Source organism: Diplotaxodon limnothrissa, linkage group LG7 (genome assembly GCF_057381915.1).
Source record: "Diplotaxodon limnothrissa isolate DT_005_m linkage group LG7, D_limnothrissa_male_GT1.1, whole genome shotgun sequence".
NCBI classification, from domain to species: Eukaryota; Metazoa; Chordata; class Actinopteri; order Cichliformes; family Cichlidae; genus Diplotaxodon; species Diplotaxodon limnothrissa.
In genome coordinates, this window is record NC_140602.1 from 4,591,208 (window position 1) to 4,617,181 (window position 25,974).

At 40.9% G+C, this 25,974-nt stretch overlaps 3 protein-coding genes across 5 annotated transcripts in view; all 3 read right to left on the reverse strand.

Moving 5' to 3' along the window:
* Window positions 1-1,437: 1,437 nt before the first annotated feature.
* panx2 (pannexin 2) lies at window positions 1,438-5,324 on the reverse strand. The gene is made up of 5 exons (XM_085357233.1): window positions 5,096-5,324; window positions 2,804-3,918; window positions 2,395-2,530; window positions 1,982-2,167; window positions 1,438-1,754 (listed from the first exon to the last, which is right to left on the reverse strand). Exons 1-5 carry the CDS (start codon window positions 5,322-5,324, stop codon window positions 1,438-1,440), a joined length of 1,983 nt encoding a protein of 660 aa, XP_085213359.1.
* A 4,616-nt stretch (window positions 5,325-9,940) lies between these two features.
* mlc1 (modulator of VRAC current 1) lies at window positions 9,941-13,893 on the reverse strand. Of its 3 annotated transcripts, none has more exons than XM_085357236.1 (11): window positions 13,636-13,893; window positions 12,238-12,327; window positions 12,019-12,072; window positions 11,804-11,905; window positions 11,561-11,662; window positions 11,370-11,441; window positions 11,164-11,280; window positions 10,984-11,040; window positions 10,575-10,697; window positions 10,237-10,398; window positions 9,941-10,021 (listed from the first exon to the last, which is right to left on the reverse strand). In XM_085357236.1, exons 1-11 carry the CDS (start codon window positions 13,891-13,893, stop codon window positions 9,941-9,943), a joined length of 1,218 nt encoding a protein of 405 aa, XP_085213362.1. The 3 variants fall into 3 exon arrangements, with proteins under 3 accessions (XP_085213362.1, XP_085213361.1, XP_085213360.1); XM_085357235.1 differs by having other exon boundaries at window positions 10,228-10,398; XM_085357234.1 differs by having other exon boundaries at window positions 11,543-11,662.
* An 8,413-nt stretch (window positions 13,894-22,306) lies between these two features.
* Window positions 22,307-25,974, reverse strand: part of abtb3b (ankyrin repeat and BTB domain containing 3b) — a 69,731-nt gene continuing 66,063 nt past the window's right edge. Inside the window, exons 12-17 of the mRNA XM_085357237.1 lie at window positions 25,636-25,741; window positions 23,604-23,706; window positions 23,063-23,144; window positions 22,868-22,936; window positions 22,632-22,745; window positions 22,307-22,516 (exon numbers count right to left, since the gene is read on the reverse strand). Coding sequence (XP_085213363.1) covers window positions 22,307-22,516; window positions 22,632-22,745; window positions 22,868-22,936; window positions 23,063-23,144; window positions 23,604-23,706; window positions 25,636-25,741 — 684 coding nt within the window. The remainder of the gene's footprint in view (window positions 22,517-22,631; window positions 22,746-22,867; window positions 22,937-23,062; window positions 23,145-23,603; window positions 23,707-25,635; window positions 25,742-25,974) is intronic.

The following is a 25,974-nucleotide window of genomic DNA, read 5'->3' on the forward strand; positions in this document are numbered from 1 at the left end:
AATCATATTAAAGCAGAGCTCTGATACAATGTGCTCTCACACACTAGTACTACTCGTTCTAAAGTGCTTTTGGATGCATTTAGTGTGCTTAAGTAGTCTCTAACAAGGGGATTTTGAGCTAGCCTATGGAGATGAAGAATCACCAAGACAAAAGATTTCATTTAATTTTAATGCCCCAGAAAAAAAGGTATGCATAGGTCTACCCATTCTTTAGGTAGGCCCTGAAAATGAGACTAATGTCTTCTACAGTTGATGTCCTGTTGGTTTCTGAGTCAGTGCAGGCAGTTCCTTTATTCTAGTCTGTACCCTAATGTATGCAGCTGCAAGAAATGCAAAAAAAAATAGTCTGTGTGTTTATAGAAGATAATGAAAACCTTAGTCATTCTTATAAAACCCTTATCCTGCTCATCTATATATTCACTTCACATTAGACACTTCCTCAAGAAGCCAACAGAACACAAAAGGTCATATTTTACCAGTGAGTCCAGCTCCCGTCATCTCAGAGCTGCTATTAAAGTCTTCAAAAAGAACACATCACGGTAACTGCCTTTTTTACAGCATCAAAACATATCTGGCATTAGTTTCACTAAGCAGTATTACAGTTCTACTTTGTTTTACAAAGTCACGCTTTCAATGGGGAGTCTGCTGTCTGCTGTACTTTCAAATGGCGTCCAAGTATAGTTAAGAATCGTGTTCTTATGCAATTGTGAAATGGCAGTAATTAGCCATGAAACATGTCATATTTAAACACCCCACAAGCAGTGAGTCATATACAGTGTCTATACATGTACAGCGTGTGGAATAAGATGTTCTAAGCGCATACATTATTGCCACAATTATACTGTGATCTTTTGCATATTAATTGTGCAGATCTCAACAACTGTATTGCATGAGCTACCTTTCTACTTGGCTAGTGGGATAAAGGGACTAAGCGTTATCATGTGATTAAAATACATTTTGTTTGATGTTGCAGATTTGCATTTCTAAAGTGTCTGCCTTTTTTTAAATTATTATTAGGAAAGTCACTCCTCGCTCTTTACCCTGTCTATATACTTTTTCAATATAACTGTGTGACCCTGCACTGTAGCACCCTGTTGAATTATGTCACTGCTGGTTTCATTGGTGGGTGATTAGCTATACACAGTCATCCTGAGACATGAGTGTGACATCATTTCCTACAGTAATAAGCTGGTCAACACAGGTAACGAAACATATATCTCTCAGTTTATCCTTTCTGAAAGCTCAGCTTTGCCACAAGAGTCTTCCCAAGTCACATCTATTCCATTTCTGCTCCAACAATCCTGGAAGTACAGAAGTTAATTGAAAGATCAGAGGTGGCAGCTGATAGAAGGTGACTGGCATGGAGGTTATGTGTGTAGAGTGCAGTGTCAGGGAAAATAATCTCAGTCACGGTTCCTCTTCTTCTTCTCCTCTTCCTCAACATTCTCCTGCAGCGATGAGCTCCCCAGGCCTCTCTGCCAGCCTGTCCCTCCCGCTTTCATCCTCTTCTTCCTCAAAGAGAGTACGATGCATACTCAGTAGCTGGTGTGTGGGTGCTCTTGTTAGTGGAGGTGGTTGAGACTCAGCATTTTCCTTCTGAGTGGAAGGCCCCAGTTGTTGAGGTGAGGACTTGGGACTGAGCGCATCTTCACTGGAGGGAGGGTTGGGGCTAACTCCATTTACATATGTAGTGGTGGACAGGGTCCCTGCAGAGAAGGCAGCGTTGGTTGATTCTGGAGAGCGAATCTTATTCTCTGTAATCAAATAAATATACAGAATAAAAATGGGAGCTAAAGAGAAAGAAAGTAAAAAATATTAGCTGGCCAAAGGTGATTGGCCATGCAGCACAAGCATCGTATGCAAGTAGAATGTGTATGTTGTAAATAGCTATGCCCACTGTCCTGCTGTAGAAATGCACTATGAAAGGCACATCCAAATGAAATGATATCTCTGTCTCAGGCATAAGCACAATGAGAGCTACCTGTAATTGCACTGGACACATGAACCACAGTGTGTGTGCCTTCAAGGTACACTGTATCCATGTTGTGCTCTGAGGGTAGAGGTTCTGTGGTTGTGGTCTCCACCTTGGGCTTGCGAGTTGTCAACATATACGGGTGGACATCCAAAGAGAAGTTGCGTGTATGCTTTTTCTCCATTCCACTTACATCTACAATCAGAAAATAAGTAGATCATTAGAGCAGATGGGGAGACCACCCATCAAGAGTGTTGTTTAAACTGTCTCAGTTCATTTTATGGTCACAGAATTCGCCTACATAATACTAGATACATAGGAACATATGTTTCATACTGGTCGGATAGTGCGCCTAACTTATTTAAACTAATTATAAAAGCTTTAAAATGTCTTTCTTACTACATATTCAAACTACCCGATACCTTTTGTTGAAGGATGCTGTGTGCTCTTGTTATCCAAAATAGGTGCAATAATGCTGTCTGCCACTATTTTTCGTCTGAGAGGTTTGGGTTTTTCCTGCTTTGTGTTATTTTCCAGCCGTGTCAGGGTGAGAGGTTCCTTCACATTGGACAGAAAATAAAAAGAGGTCAGTTCAAGTCTTCAACAGCAACAGATGAAGTCTTCTTACTATTTTGCATATATTGTAAGTCCTAAAAGAAAGCTGCTTCTTATGCCTCTTCAGTGAAAAAGGCCCTTATCAAGAGTTACTATTACACCATTTGAAGGATTATGGCCTAGAGTATGTGCGCTCCACTGAGTCAATATTTAAAGTAAGGGTCAATCTGCTTCTAGAGGATAGTACATTTTGCATTCAGAAACATGTTTCCTTACCTTAAATGGTTGAGGAAGAGGATTTGAGGATGGGATCCATTTAATCTTCTTACGAGGTCGTTTGACGACCAGTGGCTCACCACCCATCTCTCGAACCCCGAGGTCAGAAGGATCCATATTGGGATCAATTGTTTGGATCCCAGATTCCCTCACAGTGGGTGTGGCATCATGGTTGGACTGTGCAAGTGCAGCCAGCAGCTGCCTGACTACATTGTCGTACATGAGGTCACTCTCATTGGTGATGAAGTCCAGTCGGTTGAGCGACTTAATGTGATCCCTGTTCTCATTGCAGAACATGGCCAGGATGTTGATATCGCAGAACTGAGACTTCTGCCAGCGTCGCCGCGTTTTAATTCCAACCTTATGGAGTTTGTCGAATACAAAGTTGGACTTGCGTACCACAAAAAGATGCAGCAAATTAACCAGAATGATGAGGTTCATGGTGCAGAGTAGAGCAATATCTACTGCTGCCATGATGCGCTGCAGCTGCACAGCAGGCAGCTTACAGTTGACCCTGAGCTTCAGCTCTGGATAGCTGCTAATGTCTGGGTGCTCACCTAGTGCACAGGTGAACTCATTTTGCCTTTGGCGGGCATAGTAGGTGCTCAGGTAGGAAATGGGTATTGAACTGAGGCAGATAATAGAAAGATGGCGAGCCAGGTAAATCTTGGCCAAAAAGTTGCTTTGGCCTCGTCTCTCCAAATATTTCTCAAAGAGGTTCTGCTCAGGGCTCTTCTCTTTCTCTGCATTCTCTATGATCTCCCTCCTCTCCCGCTCAGTTATGCCCGGCCCTTTGGACTGGATCTGCTTCTCGATCTTTGGGGCCCGGCCCTCAGCAGCTCGATGATAGCAGTTATCAATCTCTTGAAGCAGGAAATTGAGCTCTGAAGTGAGCCTTGTAGAGGCGAGGAACTCCCAGCCCAAAGCAGGAATGTACATGATTCCCGCAAAGGCCAGCAGAGCATAGGGGAGGAACTTGTGCTCAAATAGCGAAGGCCACTCAGCTGGCTCCATACCAGGTTTAGCATCACGAAGCTCTGTCCAGCAGTAGCCTCTTGCATACAGTGCCTGGTCTCGAGTGAAGTTGTGTGGTGTGTAACAGTATATGGACTCCTCTGAGAAAAGTACAAGTATAAAGAATCAGTCCAAACTTTTCTTTAAATTACATCTCATAATAGATTGTGCTGCAAACTGTTCTCCTTATTTCTGTTAGTAACAACATGTTAGTAAGTAAATGACATGTAAGATCAGGCAGAAATACTTTTAATAACATCAGCTCTAAGTAACAATGATATTTATGCTACTTATTTAAAAGTGATATCTGGAAATGGATGCATGTGCAACATTCAGTAACAGGAGTCAAAACTGAACCATAACATGGCTCTGCAAAACACTGCAGATCCTTACAAACAGTTAAAATAATAGCTCTTCTTCAAGCTAAACCTATGACTTGTGAATCAGTAGACACATGTTTCAGTGATTCATTACATTCTCTAGGAAATATCTTGCACCTTTCTCATCATTCATTTTTAATCAGTACTCTCATCTCATCTTTTAGAACCCATTCAACACAAAGCATTGTGTGTCTCTGATCATACTCAAGCCACATTTTGAAACGAAAGAAGCACCTTTCAGGCTCTCACAGAGGAAATGAGAACACCCAGATCACTTCACTGTCCATTATGTACAAGACTAAAAGGTTTGAGGGATCACCAGTTCCATTTAATCTTTCAAACTAAGCACTGTCACCTCTGTTATTATCAGTGGTTATTAGATTTTCTCTTTTAAATAAACATGCATTCTATTGTTATTAGGGATAAGGATAATGTGTGCAATGACAACACTTGTTTCATTCACAGAATGCTAGGCACCATCTTTGTGCTGAGTTTCCTCAAAAATAATAAACTCTTCTGCACATCCACTGACTTGCTGTTTAAACACATAGTCCCAGCTGGTTACATGCTACACAGAGCCTGACTCAGCAATGAACCGACATTCCTCTCTGGGTTTTCACTCTGTCTTCTACCCAAACCCACCCTTGTCTCCTAAATCTGTAATCACTTTCACTCCCTCAGTTCTCCAATCTGTTTTCTTCTCTCTCTGGCATCTAGTATTTCAGCTTTTCTTTTTTGCTCTGCACCATACTGCTCCCTTCTCTTTTATGCCTTGTTTCCAGCTTACACTTCTTACTACTGTATGTATGCAGCCAAAACCTTTCTCTGATCAAAAGTGGTCAGAGGGCAAACAGCTGCAGGTGTGGCTTTAGCAATGAACCCCCCTCTAGCAGCTCACCTGCAAAGTTCCTTGTGAAGACCAGGGTGACTAGCAGGATGGGGATGATGACCGTCCCTATAGTAACAACGCGATCAAAAGGAAGCTCCAGTTTGATTTGCACCATGAGGCCAGCCAGTGCCCCGCCCTTCTCATCCTGAGAGGAACCCGGCAAGATCAGCTCCTTCAGCTTCTCGCCTGCAAGTAGAGCTGTAGCCATGTCCAAGTTTTGATCGAGGATGTTCTGCATCCGGAACAAAAATAATGCACACCACAACCCCCCTCTGGGCAAGAGGGGAGACTAGACACTCCCTGATGAAGTTAGATACTCGTCAAAACAATGCTAGAAGCCACACGTGCCACACGTGCGCAGGAATGTGTGGCCAGCTTCAGCCCCTGTCACCTTGTGTGGAAAAGTAGTGGGTCATACTGTGTGGCCTGTGTTCTTCAGGTCTCAGACTCTTCTACCGTTTCATGCAGCTCTTCTGTTGCAGACAAACAGACATAATGTGCACTGCTCACTCAGCCTCTCCGTTGTGCATCCCCATGTTTGTGTGTCTCTACAGCGTCTGGCCTCAGTCTGCAGACCCTGTGCTGCAGGTTGAGAAATGAGCTGAGTTTGGGGATGTGTTCTTGCAAACCCCAGGGAGAGTTGTTACATGAGCTTGGGAAAGGAGAATCAGTGACCAGTCCTTTCCTGAAAGACAGACAACAAGTTAAGGGCAGTGTAGTGTGTTCATTTCTATAAAGGTACACCGAGGTGCAAGTTGTCATTGAATGTACAATAGCATATTAGCGTAATTTAAAAGAGCAACAGTCTGATTGATACTGCTTCACACCTTCTTCCAGAAGGCTCTCTGTTCCCATCCATCGTCCTCTTTAATGCAGTCATGTGGCCAGGGATTTCTAATCCTCCCTCTCTGACCAGTGAAGTGTGAGGAGGATTTTTGTCTTTGATCAAGCAAGGACACTAAAGGGCAAGTTTATACTCGGAGGACTATTTTAATTTTAAACTGTTTAAAGCATACTTTGATGAAGCGTCTATTTGTGTTAATACATTAAAGGCCTGATATCTTGGGGACTGACTCTGTTTCAAATTTCACCCCGCTCCTCTCTGGACTATCTGGAACAACATGTTCACACAAGGATGTCAGATGAACCCCGACACTTGTCAGTGACATCAGGGGGTTATCATGTGTGGCTTATCGTGTGCATCTGAGAGTGGCTATTTGAGATTGAATGCATGCATGGTCAGGGCTGTAACTATGGAAATGCTTTAAACTTGCTTGGTCATTTCACAGGAAGCTCTTACAAATTCCCTTCATGCGGAGTTTGAATACATCACCACTTTCCATCAACAATCCCACTTGCTCCTGCATTTTCCCTTCATATATGAAATCTTTTTTTAAAGCGCTCAATTTGAGGCTCAAAATGTAACCTAATATCTTGATGAGGACAACCTTGAGAATGTGGTTTCGTGGGTAAAAGGGACAATTAGCTGCCAGCTTTAAAGCACATGCTTAGCAGTGAGAAGGATCACAAGAAGATGATTCTTTTGAAATTACAGCAGAGTATAATATTCAAGGTTGCACAGGTTAATGCTGAGATCACTGGTTCTATATCTGAAATAGAGAAGAAGATGTCTCTCGTGAGGTATGAAACATTTACTTTAAACTATTTTCTCAACTGCCTCATGACAGTCAAGATTTATTTTTACCCTCAAAGACTATCTCATGGAAGATCAGAGAAGAAGTAAAGTTTGCATAATTTAAATTTAAAGGGGTAGAACACCCATTTCGGGAGCTCAGCTGGAAGCTGCACTGCCGTCTGCGAGCCACTGGCACTGGTCCAGTCAGACAGATTATACTCCTCAGTTGGGCAATGCTACCAGTGTTTAGAGAGGGAATCCCAGATTTCTTGGCTACTACAACATCCAGCTAGAGTTTGGCCAGTTCAGTCAGCTACAAAGACACAGAGCCAGGCTCCGGGACAAGAGCTGAAGGAGAGAAGCTCCATTCATCCATTATTAATTAATGATAGCTGAGGAAGGAAGAACTTTCAGGACTGATGTGATGTCTTCTCACAAATGTGATCAGATAACAGTCCAGTGAACAGAGTTTAGACAACGTTCTCTATATGCCCTAAACAGTGCACAGGAGACGATGTCATCACCCTTACGATTTCCTCAGTTGTGTCAGTCTCTGACGGAAACACCTGCAGGAAGATTTATTTGGGTTGAGAAGATCACCATGCCCTTAGTCGGTGTTCTGCTAGGACGCTTTTAAGTGCTGTTTCTTGACTATCAGTTCCAAGACACTAGAAAAACCAGGAGGACACTTTCACCACAGACATGGCATTGCAGTGAATTGCAGCTGCCTGCAAATGACGACCCCTTTCAGCACCCGCGCGGTGGATAGTTCCCGAATAGCCAGCCAGAGACGAGCCGCTAAACAACATCAAGTGTAGCGATTGTGTGTGTCAGAGGAAGCGAAAGTATGTGTGAGTGTGTGAGCTGCTCCGTGTGTGAGAGAGACAGAAGAGGAGATGCTCAGGATGCTGAATACCTGTATGAACTGTGTACCAGATGAACCACCGCTACATTTCTTGCTCTGGTGCAAAAAACGGAACAATGTGCAAGCTTTCAGGAAAAACAAACAAACAAACAAACAAACAAAAACAAATTTCACTCACCGTCTCTCGTTGCATCTCCCGGCACGGTAAGAGTTAATCTGCAGTGCGGGCGAGCAGCTACAGCATGTATCCGAGGCACACCGGTTTGTTCCGCCTTTCCCCCCCCAGCTCCAACCCTCTCCTCTTCCCTCCCCTCCCCGCCCTGCTTCTTCCTCAGAAACAAGAGATGAGAAACACATTAAGATTCTGTAGTTCAACACATCCCCTCTCTTTGAATCGCAGGATTAAGTGCGCATTTCAGACAGAAAGGCGAGCTAAGATGCTAAAAACATATCCCAATCCATATCCGGATTATATTTATTTTGAAAGGTTTACCTGTGAAACTGCCTCTTATAGACACAGCTCTATGGATTTTAGGATTCTTGGATATGACAGGCTCTAAAAGATAACCTTCTATTAAATATAAATAAGCAGTCCTTCGAAATGTTATTAGTATTACTATATTTAAAGGCTAAGACTTGTCACTGAAGCCTTTAGTATAGGCTAAGTGAAACAAACACCGGCTATTAGTCTACTCAAAGCCCACATTAGCTTAGTCTACAACCAAACCACAAGGCACTGACAGGCTTTTGTTTCCCACTGATATTGGTTTATCCCACCTGCCCATCATCTGTGACTGTGGGACTGCCACAGAGACACGCAAACAGGGAATGGGAAAGATGTCTGTCATTCAAACTCACTCGAGCATTTTTGCTTTTTTTGGACATCAACTAGTCATCTATTACTAAATTATGTAGGCCATAATTTCAAGAAGTACTTAAAGGAAAACGACACAAAATGCTTAGTGCACTGAAATATATTGCTTTTGATCACGCTGAATGTCACGGATGAACTTTCTGCTGCAGAGCACAACACTCCTGTACAAGGACAGTTTCATCGATGCTCTCTCTTCTTTGTCTCAGACACTTTTAACTCAAGCCGGTTTCCACCGGTTAGGGTATCCTTACCTCACCGTCTGCCATCTCTCACTCTCTTCTTGGTCATGTTGCAGTATGATAAAGCGTCTTGTTGTGGCGGTTTAAGTAATAATAATAATTATTATAATAATAATGACCTGATGTGATGAGAATTATATTCATATTTGACAAGCCAAAACTGACCAGACATCGTTATAGTGACCACCCCATTTCCTCCTCCTTTATAGTTTTAATATGAGTAAGAGATGTGAGGTGTCTAGCTCAGAGACAGACACAGGAGCAGAGGGATGCGGGAAAATTGATAAAGGAAGGAAATGAAGTTAATAAATATAACAATATGAGAAGGCAATTTTCATGTCCAAATGCAAACACAGGGGTGCTGAAGTTATTGCAATTAAACCGATACACACATAAATTCCACCTCACAGCTTGGTATCAAATTATAAGATAATATCTGAACAACATTTCCATGAAAGTTATTTTCAGATGAAGACTTTTTTCTTGTTCTTGGTTTTCCCAGCACAGAAAAAACCCATTTCCCATTCATAAAAAACATTCAACACGTACACAAATTTACTCTTGACATACTTAGTGCTGATGGCATTTTATTTTGCACAAGGCATACTTTCAGTTAGTATCATTTACATCAGTTGATACTGCTGCACATCGGCTATATTAAAGCAGTTCTCCTGTAAAAACTACCACACAAGGAACCTGGCTACTGAGTTAGACTTTGCCATGGATTTAAATACACTTCATTAGTTTTTGCATTTGTTGCATCTTCCACCATGATTAGTCACCAACATGTGAACGGGCAGAAAACTGTTTCAAATTAGGATATATAAAGAACTGTTTCAATTTTGTGCTAGGGATATTTTCTATTACTTGTCATTGACTCGCATATTTTCAATGCAACTAGCATACAGTGTAAAAATACATTAAATCTCCTGACCACAAAAAATACCACAGTGGTACCAATATGGAAAACACACATAAAAGCATTATCTATGTAAGAAAAAAACACTAACAAAAGCAAAACAAAGTACACCATTTCAATTTTTTTTCTCCTATCTTTGCTTCATTTTTGTGTATTTTGTTCTTTATTCCAGTCTCCAGTTTTCCGTGTCTTTCCAATACTGCTTTTCCCTCTTGCTCTAATATTCTCTGTCTTCTGATTATACTCTTGTATTTGCAGCTTATAGCGCTTGTTTTACCCTTCTTCTATCACCAGGTCTCTCCAAATTCCTGGATGTTCTCTTCATTGAGCCATTTGGACCACAACTGCCTTCCAAGCTCTGTCTTTGTCAAAATCCTGCAATGCTCCATTTGATGTTTGCTGCTGTGGAGGATGAAAAGGAAAGAAAATATTCAGAGGAATCAGGTGTTGAGCATGAGTGGTACTGTGCTATTTTTGCATGTAGTTCATTAATTGATACATATGCATTTACATGTGGTATACCTTGATGCTATACTCATCAGTAAATGTCTGTTGTTGTAAGTAGTGATATAGACAAGAGCAGGATTTGCACATATGGGTGTGTTTACCTGGCATACCTCACAGTAATGCATCTGGGTCTGAATGTTGTCATCACACTCTGGAGCTCCCATGCGAAGCTGACTTTTGTAGGTGGCACAGTGCACCACAGTGGCTGAAGTAAGAATTGCCTGCACCAGCAGCAGCACCATCAGAATCAGCAGCAATATGTCATAGGATTGCTGGGATACAAAGAGAGACAAGCACATATATGTGAAATTGGTGTAGTTTTAAAAGTAATTTCTCATGATTTACTTCCCCAGCTCCTGTATTTTTGTTTTTAATGACACCAGAGCTAAGTGGATAACTCTTGAAAATACAAACACAACCATATATTTTCACTTCACTTTAGCCTCACTTTGGCTGTAGGCACATCATGCAGGAATATTTCAATAAAGCTGATCACACTGCAAGAGAGGAAGCCAGAGGCTGAAAAGAGCAGAGGAGACGTCACGCTGCTGATGGCAATCAACACCTCCACCTGAGAGATACAGGGTTGAGAGCAGAAAGAAGAAAGGCGGAAAAAAGAACACAAAAAGCCAGTAGAAAGAAGAAATAGATGTGGTATTTAGATGAAATTATACCTGCTCCAATGACATTTTGCACCCATGTGATTGCAAATAGCAGGAGGAAAAAGTTTAGATTGAAAACAAAGTCATAAAACACTGAAGTATATGAATTTCAAGTTTAAAACCAACTCCATGGTATAACAGCTTTACACTGTACTAATCTCACAGATCCTGCAGATATCAGATTATTGTACTCACCAGGCATTTGTTAGGGTATTCTGACACAACATGACTGGCAATAGCACTGGGGAAACACTGCAAAGAATAACAGGTAATGTTATGCGATTGAGTTGCTCGTCAGTCATTTTAAACATACCTTATCATTCTGAGTGGCCACAAGTGCCTTAAAAAACAGTAAGCTTTATTAAGCCAACTTACAGCCACAAGGATCCAGAAAAATGTAACAGACAAGTAGGGACCAGGCAACAAAGCGTCCATGTTGAGCGCAATAATGCCTCCAAATACAGCCGAGATTCCTACAATCACTTCAATTACCTGTTGCAGACATCAGTTATGGATTAAAAGAAAAACATATACATATATAGGTTATATAGTTATACTTATTTATATGCAAGTTTACTCACAGAATATGCTTTAAGGAGCCGAGTGGGGAAGACTGCAGGTTTGATAATCACAGGCCTGTCGTATGACCCCGACTGGAGGATGGATAGAAAAATGAAAATTGTTTAGGATGAAAGAATGAAAGGGAACAAAAACAAACAAATAAACAAAAAACAAAAAAATCGCTCATGTAGACATGCATACACTCACACACCTTCCTGTGGCAGCAGCAGTCCTCTGCAGAGCGGGCTGACAGGATGACAGTGCTGGCCATCAACACCTCCAACAAGATCATCAGGATAAGGTTGAAGTTAATCTGAGAACAGACAGAACATGTTAGGGGGCGAGAACAGAGACGCAACTGCTAAAAGAGAAAACAAAATATAAAAGAATAACTCAAAATGTTTGTGTTTGTGCATCCAAAAGGACATGTAGTTTTCGATTCAGATGGATTTACATTGACAGCTGAGGGGTTCAAGACCAGCTTACAACCAAACCAAACCAGGCATGTGGTCGTCACAGCAAATGTTGACACATAGACCACTTGAAAATCTGACACCTTAAAGGAAACATGAGAGTCTAATTAGTATCGTGCTTCGGTAAAAGCTTCAATTAAAAACCATTAAGACATAATTATCTGTTTAGCCTTTGATGAGTTCATTGTTTACTCACTGCAACGTGTCTGTTCTTGGCAATAGCAAAACTAGCTATTGCTGCAGGGATGCCCTGTGAAGAATACCAACAAAAAGGAGCTGCTGTATTTATCTATGAAGACCATTACTGCCATTTTTGACATGACTCCTGTATAAAGAGTGTGAAAGATGCAGCAAGGTATGCTAGCTTTCAAAGCAATATCAGCATGTGATTAAAGTAACTGTGATGGTCACTTACAGAGCCCGCAGCACAGCGCAGGTAGTCCATGGCAACAGGAAACACATTTCCCAAGTACAGAGAGAAACCAGATGTGATGAGCAGACAGCCCTGAGGACACACCGACGCACACACACATACAGCCATGTATACACAATTAAAAGGGTCATAAATGCATTCAGCAGGTATAACTGTGCAAGAATTCCTCTCTCATACACACGAGCCATTTGAGAAGTAACTAAGCCAACTGCATAATCCTGCCTGGTGCAACAGCCCCACCAAGACTCTTGCGTCCGGTGGGCAGGTGTCTGACTGATAAACACTAAATAATCACAACTGATATACCTGCAATTTACCAGAAATACATAGGTATGCTTCTAGTATGATCTGCGACAAAGTGGGTACTTTTTTTTGCAATAAACACAATTTGGTTTTAGTTTGAGCAACAATTTTCTGGCATGTAGCGTTTACAAGTATATATTAGATTTTATCATATACATTTGTGTAGTCAGCATGATCTTTTTCATTTTACAAAGTATTGGAGACTACTTTTAGTTAACCAAACTTCATTTCTATCTAGGGTAGTGTCTGTATAGTTCAGCTTCTTCCAATGTGCAGCAATTTACACACTGCAAAACTTTCCCCGCGTTGATCCTTGCATTGAGCTGGGTGTGTCTGCTCACACTTACACTATGTGCACAAGAGTATTGGGCCACATCTCTTAATCACTGAACTCAATAATAATATGGGGCTGGGCTTTGGCTCCCTTCCAGTTCCAGTGCAGAGAAGTCTTGATGCTTACCATGACAATTATGTGCATCTCACTTCATGGGAAAGGCCCTTTTATGTTCCAGCATGACTGTGCTAGGTGAGCTTGCTGTGGAAGAGCGTGACTGGCCTTACCTCAACCCCACAGAACACCTTTGGGAAGAACTATAAGGGAGATTTTCAGCCAGGTCATCTATTCCAGCATTAGTGTCCAACCTAAATGATCTTTTGGATGAATGGGCAAAAATTTCCACAGCCAGATTTTCTATGTAAAAGGCTTCTCAGAAGAGTGGAAGGTATTATAGTTGCTAAAGAAGGGGCAAAGTCCTTAAAATGCCTACAGATTTAGAATGGGATGTCCTAAAAGAGCTTTTAGGCGGTCCAATATTTTTGTCTAAATAGTGTAACACAATACACATGCCCAAAATTGATCTGCTAACATTTTAATTATTGAAACAACCCCATCATGGTGTTCTTTCCTTGTGGAAGCACAAAACAGGATTTCTTGTTGCCACTTCTCACTCAAAATTTCAAGATTGGGGCTACTCAAAAAAAGAAATCACCCCAAACTTTAAATCTGTGTGTTATGGACTAAATAGAAAAATCCTGTAGTGTGCTTTCGTTGCTTCCCCTGACTGTCTTTCCTCTCACCCCTATGAGGACACTGTAGAGCCAGGCCCTGTAGCTGAAGCAGGGGTGCTTTAGGGGCTCCGGCTGGGCCAGCTGCAGGTCACTGGCCCTCACGTCCACTGTGTAGCTGTCCCGTTCAGACCTATCCCGCTCCCCTCGGTCTGGCCTTCTCTCAGCTCCCCGGTCACCCCGTCGTCCCAGTGTCCCATTTCCTCTCTCCAGAGTGGGCATGTGGGTGTAGGTGAACTCCTCTCTGGCCGACAGCTCTTCGCGCTGCATTGTTAAAGTGGCTGGTGGCTTGCTTCAGTAGCAGGGCGAAAAGTATGGAGTGAAGAAAACACCCTGTGGGAAAGAATGAAAAAACAAAAAACAATATCACATTCCAAACAAGGACAAGCTCTTCGTCTTCTCATCATGTTTCTCTTTACGATCGTTCCTTTCAACAAGAGGTCCAGTAATTGTAAAAAGTGATGATGGCAATCGGAGCTCTCAGATCGGAGCTTTCAGGGGAAAATCAATTAAAATCACATTAAATAAAGAGAAAGTATGCCATTAGGCTACTAATCATGCAGTGTAACAAAAACACCCCACACCCCTCCCCTTGTTTCTGTCGGTTCAAGCCAAGAGAACTTACTCTACATTCCACTGCTTCTTTTTTGCTTGTCTGAACTCACCTACTGTTGTTTGTCTCGCAAAGTCTTCCCAGTTATTTTCCAGGAAATGTATCCTTCAAGAACTGGAATCATATAACCACAAAGAAGACAGTTTGTCTTTGCTCGAAGCTCCTTCTGCTCCCCATCTCTCTCCCTCGCAACTTGCAGCCTCTTGCACCCCCACTCTCCTCCTCTTTTCCTTTTCCTCTCTTTCTTTCCCGTTACACGGCGTTACTCAGAAACAGTTCTGAAAAGTTTTTTGAACCCATCAAAGCGTGGAGCTAAAACACATGGCTCTTGTGCTGCCAGCCTACTTTGTGCCAAAGAGAGAGCGGCTGTGCATGACAACAAGGGGAGGATGAAGGGGCTCGCACTGGGGGCAGAGTTAGAAGGGCAAACACCCTCTTTACCCTCCTTTTTGCCCATGCAGCCACACATGCACATCAAGGCACTCACAAAACTGAACAATAGGCCTTCAGAACTGAGCACATAAGAAATTTAGAAAGTCACATTCATAGCAAGTAGAAATTCGCACAAGTGCAGAATCAAACTGTTGTTTTTTGCCTACAGTTAAGTGCGTCCCCCTGTTGTGTCCCCCCTCACAACTTCCCTCTGTGTTACTTAGTGTTTCACTGCACTTCACAGCCCACTAAATTAAGATGCCCAGCAGTGCTTTAGAAAAGAGGCGACAGAGACATTTCCATGGCCTAATCACATGGTCCCTTGTGTGACACGGCTAATCTGATGATGGATCATTTCTGCTCCATATAAGAATCTCTTAATGACTCATTAAGGACTAAATCCAATTGGATAACAACATTTTGTGGGTGTGTGTTAATTGTGTCCGTGTTTAAATGTCTACATATGTGAGCACCTCGGGATTCCTTTCAGTCTTTAACACAGCCAAGCATTCTCAGTTCAACATTGTTCCTTGGTGGTGGTAACCATGGCGACTCCTTAACAACTGCTGTCACCACAGCCCTTGCCATTCCCTGCCCAAAACACAACACACATGCGCACACACACACACACACACACACACACACACACACACACACACACACACACACACACACTGCAAATACCATGACCACTCAGAGAGCATTTTGAAACTGCCCTTGGAGAAGGCAGAGGGTTGGGAAAACACTGATTGAATGAGACACAAATCAATATCCAAATATTAATATAACAAATCAAAACAGAGTATTATGCTACTCGTGATATTTATGTCCAATGAAGATAAATTAATGTCAGTATTAGGTTTGGAGGGTGGCATGAAAAAGCAGCTACTCTAATGGCACTGCTATTGTCTTGACAGTAATTTTAAATGGATGCATGTCTGCAACAAACGCTTTTAGCCTTTTTTGTAGAAGTGTAAACTTTAAAAGAACAAACTATCGGTTCACTCTAAAAGCCTTTGTTTCTCTTGTTCCTCTTGACTTTTAGGGATATACTTAAGTCTAACAAATTTTTCCACTCTGATTAGCATCTGCCTGCTTCCCACTCTAACTCCATTCTACACCACAGACTACTATGACATTTCAAGCACATCTGACCAGTGCTTAAATTTGCACATAACAATCATTCCCAAACCTCAGACTGCCACTGCCCGAGTTTGAAATGCAAATATCTTCTGCAGCCCACCCAAGTCTTTACTCGTGACTGATGTTGAACTTGATTCTCCAGCAACAGCTTTAGATTAAGATTCAGGTTAAGATCCAAGAGGATTAAGGTTTACAATAGTTTACTTGTTAAATTATCCCATATGGAAAAGAAATAGTAAAAACTTATAAAAGACTTGTATAAGATGTGGCCTATTTCATATAGTGAATCATATAAGGCTTATATGATTTACTCATGAAAGTGTCCACTTTCTCATTACTTTCATATACTGTTTTAGGAAGTATCCAAAACATACAAGTTTCATTTATATAATATTTCAAGGGATCTTATATCTGTTTTCACTCTTGTATGCTTTTCATACAAGTTTCACACAAGACAGATACAAACTTTATAAGATTTATATATATCTTTTCCATATGGGATATGTCCCTGTCTACTAAATCTTTTTACATTTTGTAATAAATGAGTATTTCAGTTAACTGATTTTGTTTTAAACGTATTTTTATCCTTCTGTATATTATTGTATACTACTATTCTTATTATATATATTGTATATCTTATTCCTCTGTCTCTCTTGCTACATTGAGCATGTGTATGACAAAAGAATTTCCCTCGGGATAAATACAGTTCTTCTTATCTTATCTTATCTTTTTTTAAACGTCTGCAATTTTTAGGGCCCACCTGCAGTATCTTCATGGCCCATGAGGTGGTGACTGCTCACACTTTGGTTAACACTGGTCTGAAAAATACAACAGAATGGGTGTTCTAGAAATGCTCTAGAAATTTGAAAAACAGTTTCTAATACACAATAATGTATTTTCTTTACCATATTTCCTATTTTCATAACATATTTGATAGCATATAGCTGGACTGTCTTTATTAAAATAAACTTTATTACTCTAGAAATAACAGAGACCATGTTTATTTCAGGAACAGTACTCAAGACCAAGTTGGATGTAGTGATGGTAAATGTGATTCTTTTTACTGAATTGAGTTTGAATGAGTTACTAACCAAAGTGAATCGGGATTTTTGGGTCATTTGAGTCACTGAGTCAGTTGACCAGAGAGTGCAAAAAATGTACATTTTCACTCAAACTTAATTTGTTTCTCTTTTCATGTAAATCCTACTGCTAAGATGAGTGATTGAAAAAGAAAAACAACTATTTTTATAGAGCAAAAAAAAAAAAAAGATTTCTAAAGGGAACATTTATTTTATTTATTTTTATTTTATTAGTATTTTCCCCAAATGTGTCAAATATGTTTTCTCATCTAAATGTCCACTGAGCTGTTCCTTAACATTGTTTGCCAACCAAGAAGAAGAAGAAGAAGAAGCTGTGAGCCAGGAGGGAGGGGTGAGGGAGGGGGTGAGTGAGTGAGTGAGTGAGTGATTGTTTATGCTACGATTCAGCCCACATTGCCCCATCGTCTGCAAAAAGTGAAAACCCCATTCCACCCTCTATGTGGAACACATCATTAATCAGCAGTGAAAACAATAGTCTAACTATGCTTCCTTGTGGCGTTCCATTTTCTATTGGCAAACTCTCCGAATAACTCCTCCCAATCCTTACTATTATTCGTCGGCCTTCCAAAAAATCCTTAACCCCTCTGAACATTCAACCATTTATACCCATTTCCCTCATTTTTATCAATAGACCTTCCCTCCACATCATATCATACGCTTTCTCTATATCAAAAAAGACCGCCAGCACACTCTCCTTATTCACTTGTGCCTTCCTTATCTCATGTTCCACTCTGATACTGAGCCAAATATCCTTTCTTTTCTACATAGAACACTGTCAAAGGAGCTTGCAAAGAAAAGCGTCTGGACTTCTTTAAGTTGCTTGAAGACGTTTCACCTCTCATCCGAGAAGCTTCTTCAGTTCTAAGGTCAAATGGTGGAGAGTCCCAGATATAAACCTAGTGGTGGTAACCCCCCACAGAGGGACAAAAGGACCCCTGATGATCCTCTAATCGCCTGAGCCAAGGTGGGAAACTGGGCGTGGGTCCCAATCAGCCAGAGTTTCGGGTGTGTTCATTGTGAAACCTGGCCCCACCTTATCATGCGAATTCCTGAGGTCAGATGGCCCAGGATGTGAGTGGGCGTTAAGGCGTCTGGGAAGGGATCTCAAAACTGGATTATAGATGGCAGAGAGTTGGTGTCGTAAACCCCCGCCTCTGTTCAAAGATGGTCGCTCACAGTGGACATAGATGGTTCACCCGAAAGACAAAACGCCAAGACACAAACTTAACAATGTGGTGTATGCTGTACAGTGCAGCGAGGAATGCCCAGACCTCTACATTGGAGAGACCAAACAGCCACTTCACAAGCGCATGGCACAACACAGAAGAGCCACCTCCACAGGACAAGACTCAGCAGTCCATCTGCATCTTAAGGATAAAGGACACTCTTTCGAGGATGCCAATGTTCACATTTTGGACAGAGAGGACAGATGGTTTGAAAGAGGAGTGAAAGAAGCCATCTATGTCCACTGTGAGCGACCATCTTTGAACAGAGGCGGGGGTTTACGACACCAACTCTCTGCCATCTATAATCCAGTTTTGAGATCCCTCCCCAGACGCCTTAACGCCCACTCACATCCTGGGCCATCTGACCTCAGGAATTCGCATGATAAGGTGGGGCCAGGTTTCACAATGAACACACCCGAAACTCTGGCTGATTGGGACCCACACCCAGTTTCACACCTTGGCTCAGGCGATTAGAGGATCATCAGGGGTCCTTTTGTCCCTCTGTGGGGGGTTACCCCCACTAGGTTTATATCTGGGACTCTCCACCATTTGACCTTAGAACTGAAGAAGCTTCTCGGATGAGAGGTGAAACGTCTTCAAGCAACTTAAAGAAGTCCAGACGCTTTTCTTTGCAAGCTCCTTTGACTACGATGACCTGGATGACTGAGAACCTTCACAGACATACATAGAACACTAATCTTTCATTTATCATTCTCTCCATTATTTTGCAGACGTTGGGTGTTAATGCTATTGGTCTGTAGTTTCCTGGTTTCGTATCTTCTTTCCCTGGTTTACGTATTGGTATTATCACTGCCTCCTTCCAGCTTTGTGGCAACTTCCCCAGGGCTATTTCCGTCAACAACCTCCATTTTAGACCCACCTACAGACACATGACTGGACAGGCGCCAAATGCAGTAAATTTGGTCCCATGTGGGTTTTGGCCCTGCAACTTCTGATTGGTTGAAGTGAGTGAACATGGCATAATTTCTGTGACCCTATTGGCTCAAACAATCAAAAAGGAGTGTCAATCATGCTAATTGGCCAAAAGAAACCAAAGTTACAGCCCCTCAGATTTTAAAGGGCCAGAGGCCAATTAAACTCTCCATGCACATGGCAGAAAAGGCCCTTTGCCATGTAAATGCGTGGTTAATTCTTCAAAAATACATATTGAAAAAACAAGCATTTTTAGGCCTCTTAGTAAAATTAATTAATTTCTGCTCTTTAATACCTAAAGAATTAAACTGACATAGTGTCCAATGTGTGCCAAAATTTGACATTTTTATACAATGTCTGGATATTCATGTATTGACAGTGCTGTAATTTTTCACTGCTTCACTTTAGAAACATAAATCTTTGCACAGATTATGTTTATATGTTAGTTACTGAATTTCTGGAATTAAATGTGATTTGAGGCATATTTTTAAAAGGGTTATATGCTAAAAAATAAATAAAAAAATTAGGCGAGGATAAGATCTACTTACTTTTTCTGTGTTCAGTCCCAGTAACTTTGACACAGTAATATCTGCTGCAATATTTATACCTCTGATGAAATTTCACAAGTGTTAGCTGTCACGATCCTGGGTCTTAGGACCCAGTGTTTTGAGTTTTAGTTCATTTTGATGTTTATAGTATGTTTAGCTCATTAGGCCTCCTATGTTGATTTGCTTATTAGTTCCCCCTTGTGTTTCAACCCATGTTAAGTCTCCCCTGCCCTTCATGTCTCTCTGTGTCCCCTCTGTTCTGTTTATGGTGTGTCTTTGCATGTTTGAGTTTCTTGTTTTCTGTCACCCTGCATTGTGCATTATGTTCTCATGGTTGGTCTTTTGTTACTCCCTCTAGTCTAGTCTCTTGTGTTCAAAGCTGAGTATTTCCCTCTGTGTATTTTGGTTCTTAGACCTCTGCCTTATGGTTTGTCTCTGTTTCTTAGTTGCTGTCTCCACTGTGTCTAGTTCGCGTCTCTGTGTGATACTTCCTGTTTTACTTTGAAGGTCCATGCCTCATGTGAGTGTTTCTAGTTTTGCGTCTCTGTCTCGTCCAGTCCTGATTTCTCCCAGCTGTGCCCTCCTTCTGTGTCTCATTCCCTCGTTATCCCTCTGTGTATTTAAGCCCTGTGTTTCTCTTTGTCAGTGTCGTAGTCTCCATCATAGCTGTGTGATTTTTCCCTGTGGCTCCTTGTGCTTTAGTTTTCCCAGTTTAGTTTATTTTGTATTGTTTTTCGTGTCCCACTCCACGCCAGCAATAAAGCTGTGTTTTTTGAGTTTACCTTTTGTCTCTGTGAGTTTGCGTTTGGGTCCTACTTTTGCCTGCACACAGCCGTACTGTGACAGAAGCTTTATTTTGATACCAAGATTGTATACACAGAGTCTGTAATTGCAGAGAAATAATCAATTAATTTTGGGCATTTCATTTTCGAGCAGGAAGCTCAGAAACCTCTTTGGGGCTTAAGAGGTTTTAAAGTTTTTTGGCCCTCAGGGATACCACTGACCTGGGGGTGACTCAAATATGTACAGCCAGCATTTAAAGTGCTGTGAAAACAGAAGCATGGTGCTTATAAACCTCACATTAGCAAATTAATTGGATGGGTTCCAATAGGTTGGCAGCTGGTGCTGTAATGGTTGGCACTGTTGTATTGAAGTCCTGTGGCCTTTCCTGCGTGCAGTTTGCATGTTCTCCCTTTGACTTTATGATTCTCAATGTTTCCTCCCATAATCCAAAGACAAGTATATTAGGTTGATTGGAATGTGACCCTGAAATGTTGTCTTTTTTTTAACAGTTACAAATTTTCCAAGGTGTAGTGCACTGCATGCAGTGTATGAACATTAATTTACATTTTACAGTCAGCTGAGAGACTCCATGAATTAAGCGTGTTGTGAGGAATTAACATGTTTTGTGTGTGTCTTTTCATTTATTTGCACGTGTGTTTGTGATGCCACATTAAACTGCCTACCAGCTGCGATCTAACCTTCTAGGCGTGGAGAACAAAATACTAACAGGGGAACCTTTAAATTTTACATCTGACAGAATTATAGATGTCCCCATGCTCAGATTTTTAGGCCAGAGACCACATCAAATAAATCTGAAAGCAAATACATAGATATTAATCTTTATAGAGGAAAGATCACACACATACAAGTAATGCGGTTTCACAATCCTTGGAGAACATTTGATATCGTAACGTTCTCAGTTTTAGGACTAAACAGACCCAAAGCCTCTTGCACACACAATGATGACACCATGTGACCACAACACATTTATAGTGACCCATGCTGAGGACGAAGGTAGTGTGGAAACAGGTCCTCAATGTAATCGTCCAACAGTTCAAACATAAAAACAAGTCACTCCTCTGACATGCAACATTTAAGCATAGATATTTAAAAGATGAGCTTTTTGTTTTTACAGCAATACAGTAACAGTAAGACACATGAGAAAACATCTGTGGATATATACATTAACTTACATTATCAATAGCTCTGTTTTTATGAACAATATTTACAGAGTTACGGTAAAAGAACAAGTCCTCTTTCCCACCAAGTTGCCTAAAGTCACGTGCTTCAGTCACATTACAGCTGGTTGTCTTGTTTGGCTTTAGGGATTAATCATCTCAGGTCTACAGTAAGTGACTGACAAATATACAAATGAACTTGTCTGTACAGGGGCCACATGTGTAGGCAAATAAAAACGTGAGGCTGAACTTCCTTCCTCATATCCAGGGATAAACTGATGGCTTATCACATTATGCTGATGTTGTTTATTACCTCATTACATCGGTTGAATGTTCTCCTCTGAGTTTCTGTAGCCTCAGCTGATCCTGATCAGTTTGACATGTAACAGAGTGTAACACTACTTAGCTGATAGATTTTTGCTGAATAAGGGACACAGTTACAGTCATATATGTTATTGGCAAGTTGTGGCATAATACTGTACAGCTATCGTATGAATGTCATGTTAGTAGACATGTATCAACAAGGCAAACAGACAGACAGACGTGTTAACCATCTGTGCTAACAAGAAGCATTTTAGCAACTGATGAGCGTCATGGAGAGCAAGATCACGACACCTGATTTCACCTCGAAATCATTCATCGCTCAGATGCATATAAATATAATGTCACAGTTCTGATTGCTCTCTGCTAAATCTTCTTAGTTTCTGGGTTTAGGAAACTCAGAAGTTCAGACAATTGATCCCTTGGAGGAGGACAGGTGGATGGACTGGATGCGAATAGCTAAGGTTTTCTCCAAGTCTCGCAGGATGTCACAGCCGGGGCTGTCGGGTGGTGCGTCATACAGCAGCTGTTTGAAGGGCTCCAACTCAATCAGGATTACCATATTCTTCAGAAAGTAACCCTCTATATAGGATGCTAGATCTGGAGCATCGAGAAACTGAAGGACAGGGAGAATATATATATCAACTTTTTCAGAATATCACTGATTTTACGTCACTTGAGCACCACTGCAACACCGCAAAATGCTTCACAGCACAGTATTAATTTTTTACCTTGGTGTGATTGTAGATCTCAACACAAGTGTCTGTGTTGATGTTCTTAGAGCAGATAATCTCACAATGCCTTTGCAGCGCCTCCAACTGGAAAAACTTTGCTGCTGACAGAAGCTGAAAAAACAACAACAAAACAACTCAAAATTCAAGTTCAAATTGTAGTTTTTTTATTTAACTAAAAAGAAATGATGATAGACATGTTTATGATCCGTTACTCAAGACACTAATGATCTAACCTCCATAACATCAGTGTTCCTGATGTGCAGAGCTTCTGTCCCTCCACAGTACAGATACTGCATGACAAGCTGATAAGATAAGATCCATAATTTACAGAGTGCACATAGAAAAGAAAACACAACATATATATTTAAAGGAACATGTGGCTAACATTTACTTACAATGTCTGCCTTATCAAAACATAATAACACTACCTGAAATATTTGAAATTTGACATTGCTGATTTCAATGCATGTGTTTTCACCACATGGTCTGTTAGCTAGAAGAGTTTTGAATCTGTAGAGAATGATAAAGAGACAAAAGGAGAGAAATATCACGGGTTGGTTAACTTGGTCATGTTTTAAGAACTCACTGAATGGAAATAAACACTACTAACATACAACAGCAGGGAGAATACACAAGAGTGGAGACCAAATTAACTGCCATTCTATTACTTCTTTCTATAATATTGTAATTTGCCTTATGTGCCTTTACTTATACCCTACTTTGGTATAAATAAATAAAATAAAATAGAGTTAAAAATCCCTTCAAGATTACAGAAGAAGAAAAAAAGACTAGAGATTCACCTGATAAAGTTCAAAACATCAGAACTCACAAACACATTGAATCAAAAGTATTTTGCTATATTAAAAACAAGTCAGAGTTGGGGTAATCGTATTTAGCAGGACCTTAGGGTTACAAAATATACTGTGTAAACATTCAACATGTGCATTTTAAAGGCAGAGGTTTAAATACCTGTTGGAAGCTGTGAAAAGCAGAACTTTGTGGGCGTAAAAAGGTTTCCCCTCCACCAAAAAGGTCACATCAGACATTTCTTTATTGTTCAGGAAGTGGGGATCTGAAAGACACATGACCAGAAAAACTTTATGTTTTTCTGATTTTCATAAAAAGAGCAAATGGAGTGTTCAACCTAGCCTTGTCACTCGTTCTACACCCAGTTCAGCTCCATGCAGTTGATTGTATTAATAATAATAATAATAATACATTTTGTTTGAGGGCGCCTTTCAGAAACCCAAGGTCACCTTACAAAAAACACAATTGATAAAAGGAACAGTAGTCATAAAATACATAAAATAAGTTAAAATTACAAAACTGAGCGTGACAACAGATAAAATCAGCATTAAAGCGAATAAGCCAGTTTAAACAGATGTGTTTTGAGCTGTGTCTTAAATACGGAGAGGGAGTCAATATTTCTTAGTGCAGGAGGAAGAGAGTTCCAGAGCCGGGGAGCAGAGCGACTGAAAGCTCTGTACCCCATAGTAATAAGCAGTGTTGGTCAAGTTACTTGAAAAAAGTAATCAGTAACTAATTACTGATTACTTCCCCAAAAAAGTAATCCCGTTACTTTACTGATTACTTATTTTCAAAAGTAATTAATTACTTAGTTACTTAGTTACTTTTTTAAAAACACGATTTACAACCTGAATAGGTGATAAAGCGATAGATCTTTCAGCCCAATTCTACTTTTTCTGCATACTCCATCATACAAAATGTAATCAAATGGAAAAGTCTCTTTTTAAAACTTGTTTTATTAGTTTTAATCTTTTAACTTTATGCATCAAGCAAAAAATGTAATTATATGCAACATTCTCTGACTTGAAGAAATTTGTTTTAAACCTTTTAAACCTATTTTCTGCACATTCCAGCACATAATTTTTTTTTGTGTGTGTGTGTTTACACTCAGTCTTTCAAATAGATGCAAGTAAAACACAGCAGAAAATAAATAAAGTCAAAGACTCAGCGGTCCTGTTGCTCTATTTTCACCTGTAAAGCAGGAGTAGGGTAGGCGGAGGTTTACCCTGGTGCAGGTGTGCCGCAGCGGTCAGTGGAAGAATCTGCGAGTTTCTCTGTGAGTTTCCCATTACGTCGTAGCTACTCGGTGCTTGCTTGGAAGTTTAGGGGGTTTTTTTCGCTGTAAAAAGAAGTTTTTTTCCCCACGCACAAGGGACGCTAATGTTTTTGTCACTTTTTATGGAATCAAACTCAAAGTAAGGTCAGTACTTCCACGCTTTAAATGTTGCACGCTCATACTCTCTCCCGCACTCGATATATGATCCATTGTTGATCTGCACACAGCTGTTGTCACGAGCGTCGCACTCGCTTACGTCACTGTCATGAGACATTCTCGCAAAAAAATCATGGTTTTAGTAACGCAGCGTTCCTACGGGAAAGTAACGGTAATCTAATTACCGTTTTTTGCAATAGTAATAATCACTTACTTTACTCGTTACTTGAAAAAAGTAATCGGATTACAGTAACGCATTACTGCCCATCTCTGGTAATAAGGTGTGAGGACGGAACGGTAAGATGAATAGCAGATGATGATCTGAGAGGGCGGGAAACAGTGGCGATATGGAGCAGGTCACACAAATATGAAGGAGCAGATTTATGGATACATTTGAACGTGAGAAGTAAGATTTTAAAGTTTATCCTGGCTTCTATGGGCAAACAGTGAAGCTGCTGAAGAACTGCGGTAATATGAGCACTTAACGGAGTGCAAGTTATGACCCGAGCTGCAGAATTTTGAAGAAGTTGGAGTTTATGAACTCCAACTTCTTCAAAATTCTGCAGCTCGGAATTTTGACCTGAAAAGTTCTATTCCAGTTTCTGAACACTAGATGGTGTCGTGCACACTTTCTAATCTGCATTTACTAGTAAGGGCAGACTAAAAAAGACAAGACAAATGATTCTGATGCTCCTGCTGCGTGCCTGTATGTATGTGAATACACTTTAATAATTAAATGAAATGATGAAGAAATATGCTCACCCAAACGTGATGACTGCTTCTTCTTGATCTCTGCCAGTTTGGGGATGGGGTAAGGGCCGTAACACTGAGTGAAGATCGCAGCCAACTGCTGGCTGATCACTTCATTCTGACAAAACACAGACAGAGTGACAGAAGAGGGTAAGCAGAGCTCACCTTGGATGCATCATGCTAAGCCAGCATCCAGGAGTCTATGTTATGTAAGAGCATAAGCACATACTGCACGGCGCGCCTCTCCCACACAAACAGCCCCGACGCAAATACCAAGAGAGGTTAAACTTCTGCAGCCTTACCAGGCTTAGCATCCACTTCATTCAAGCAGTCGTTCCAGTAAAACTTGTA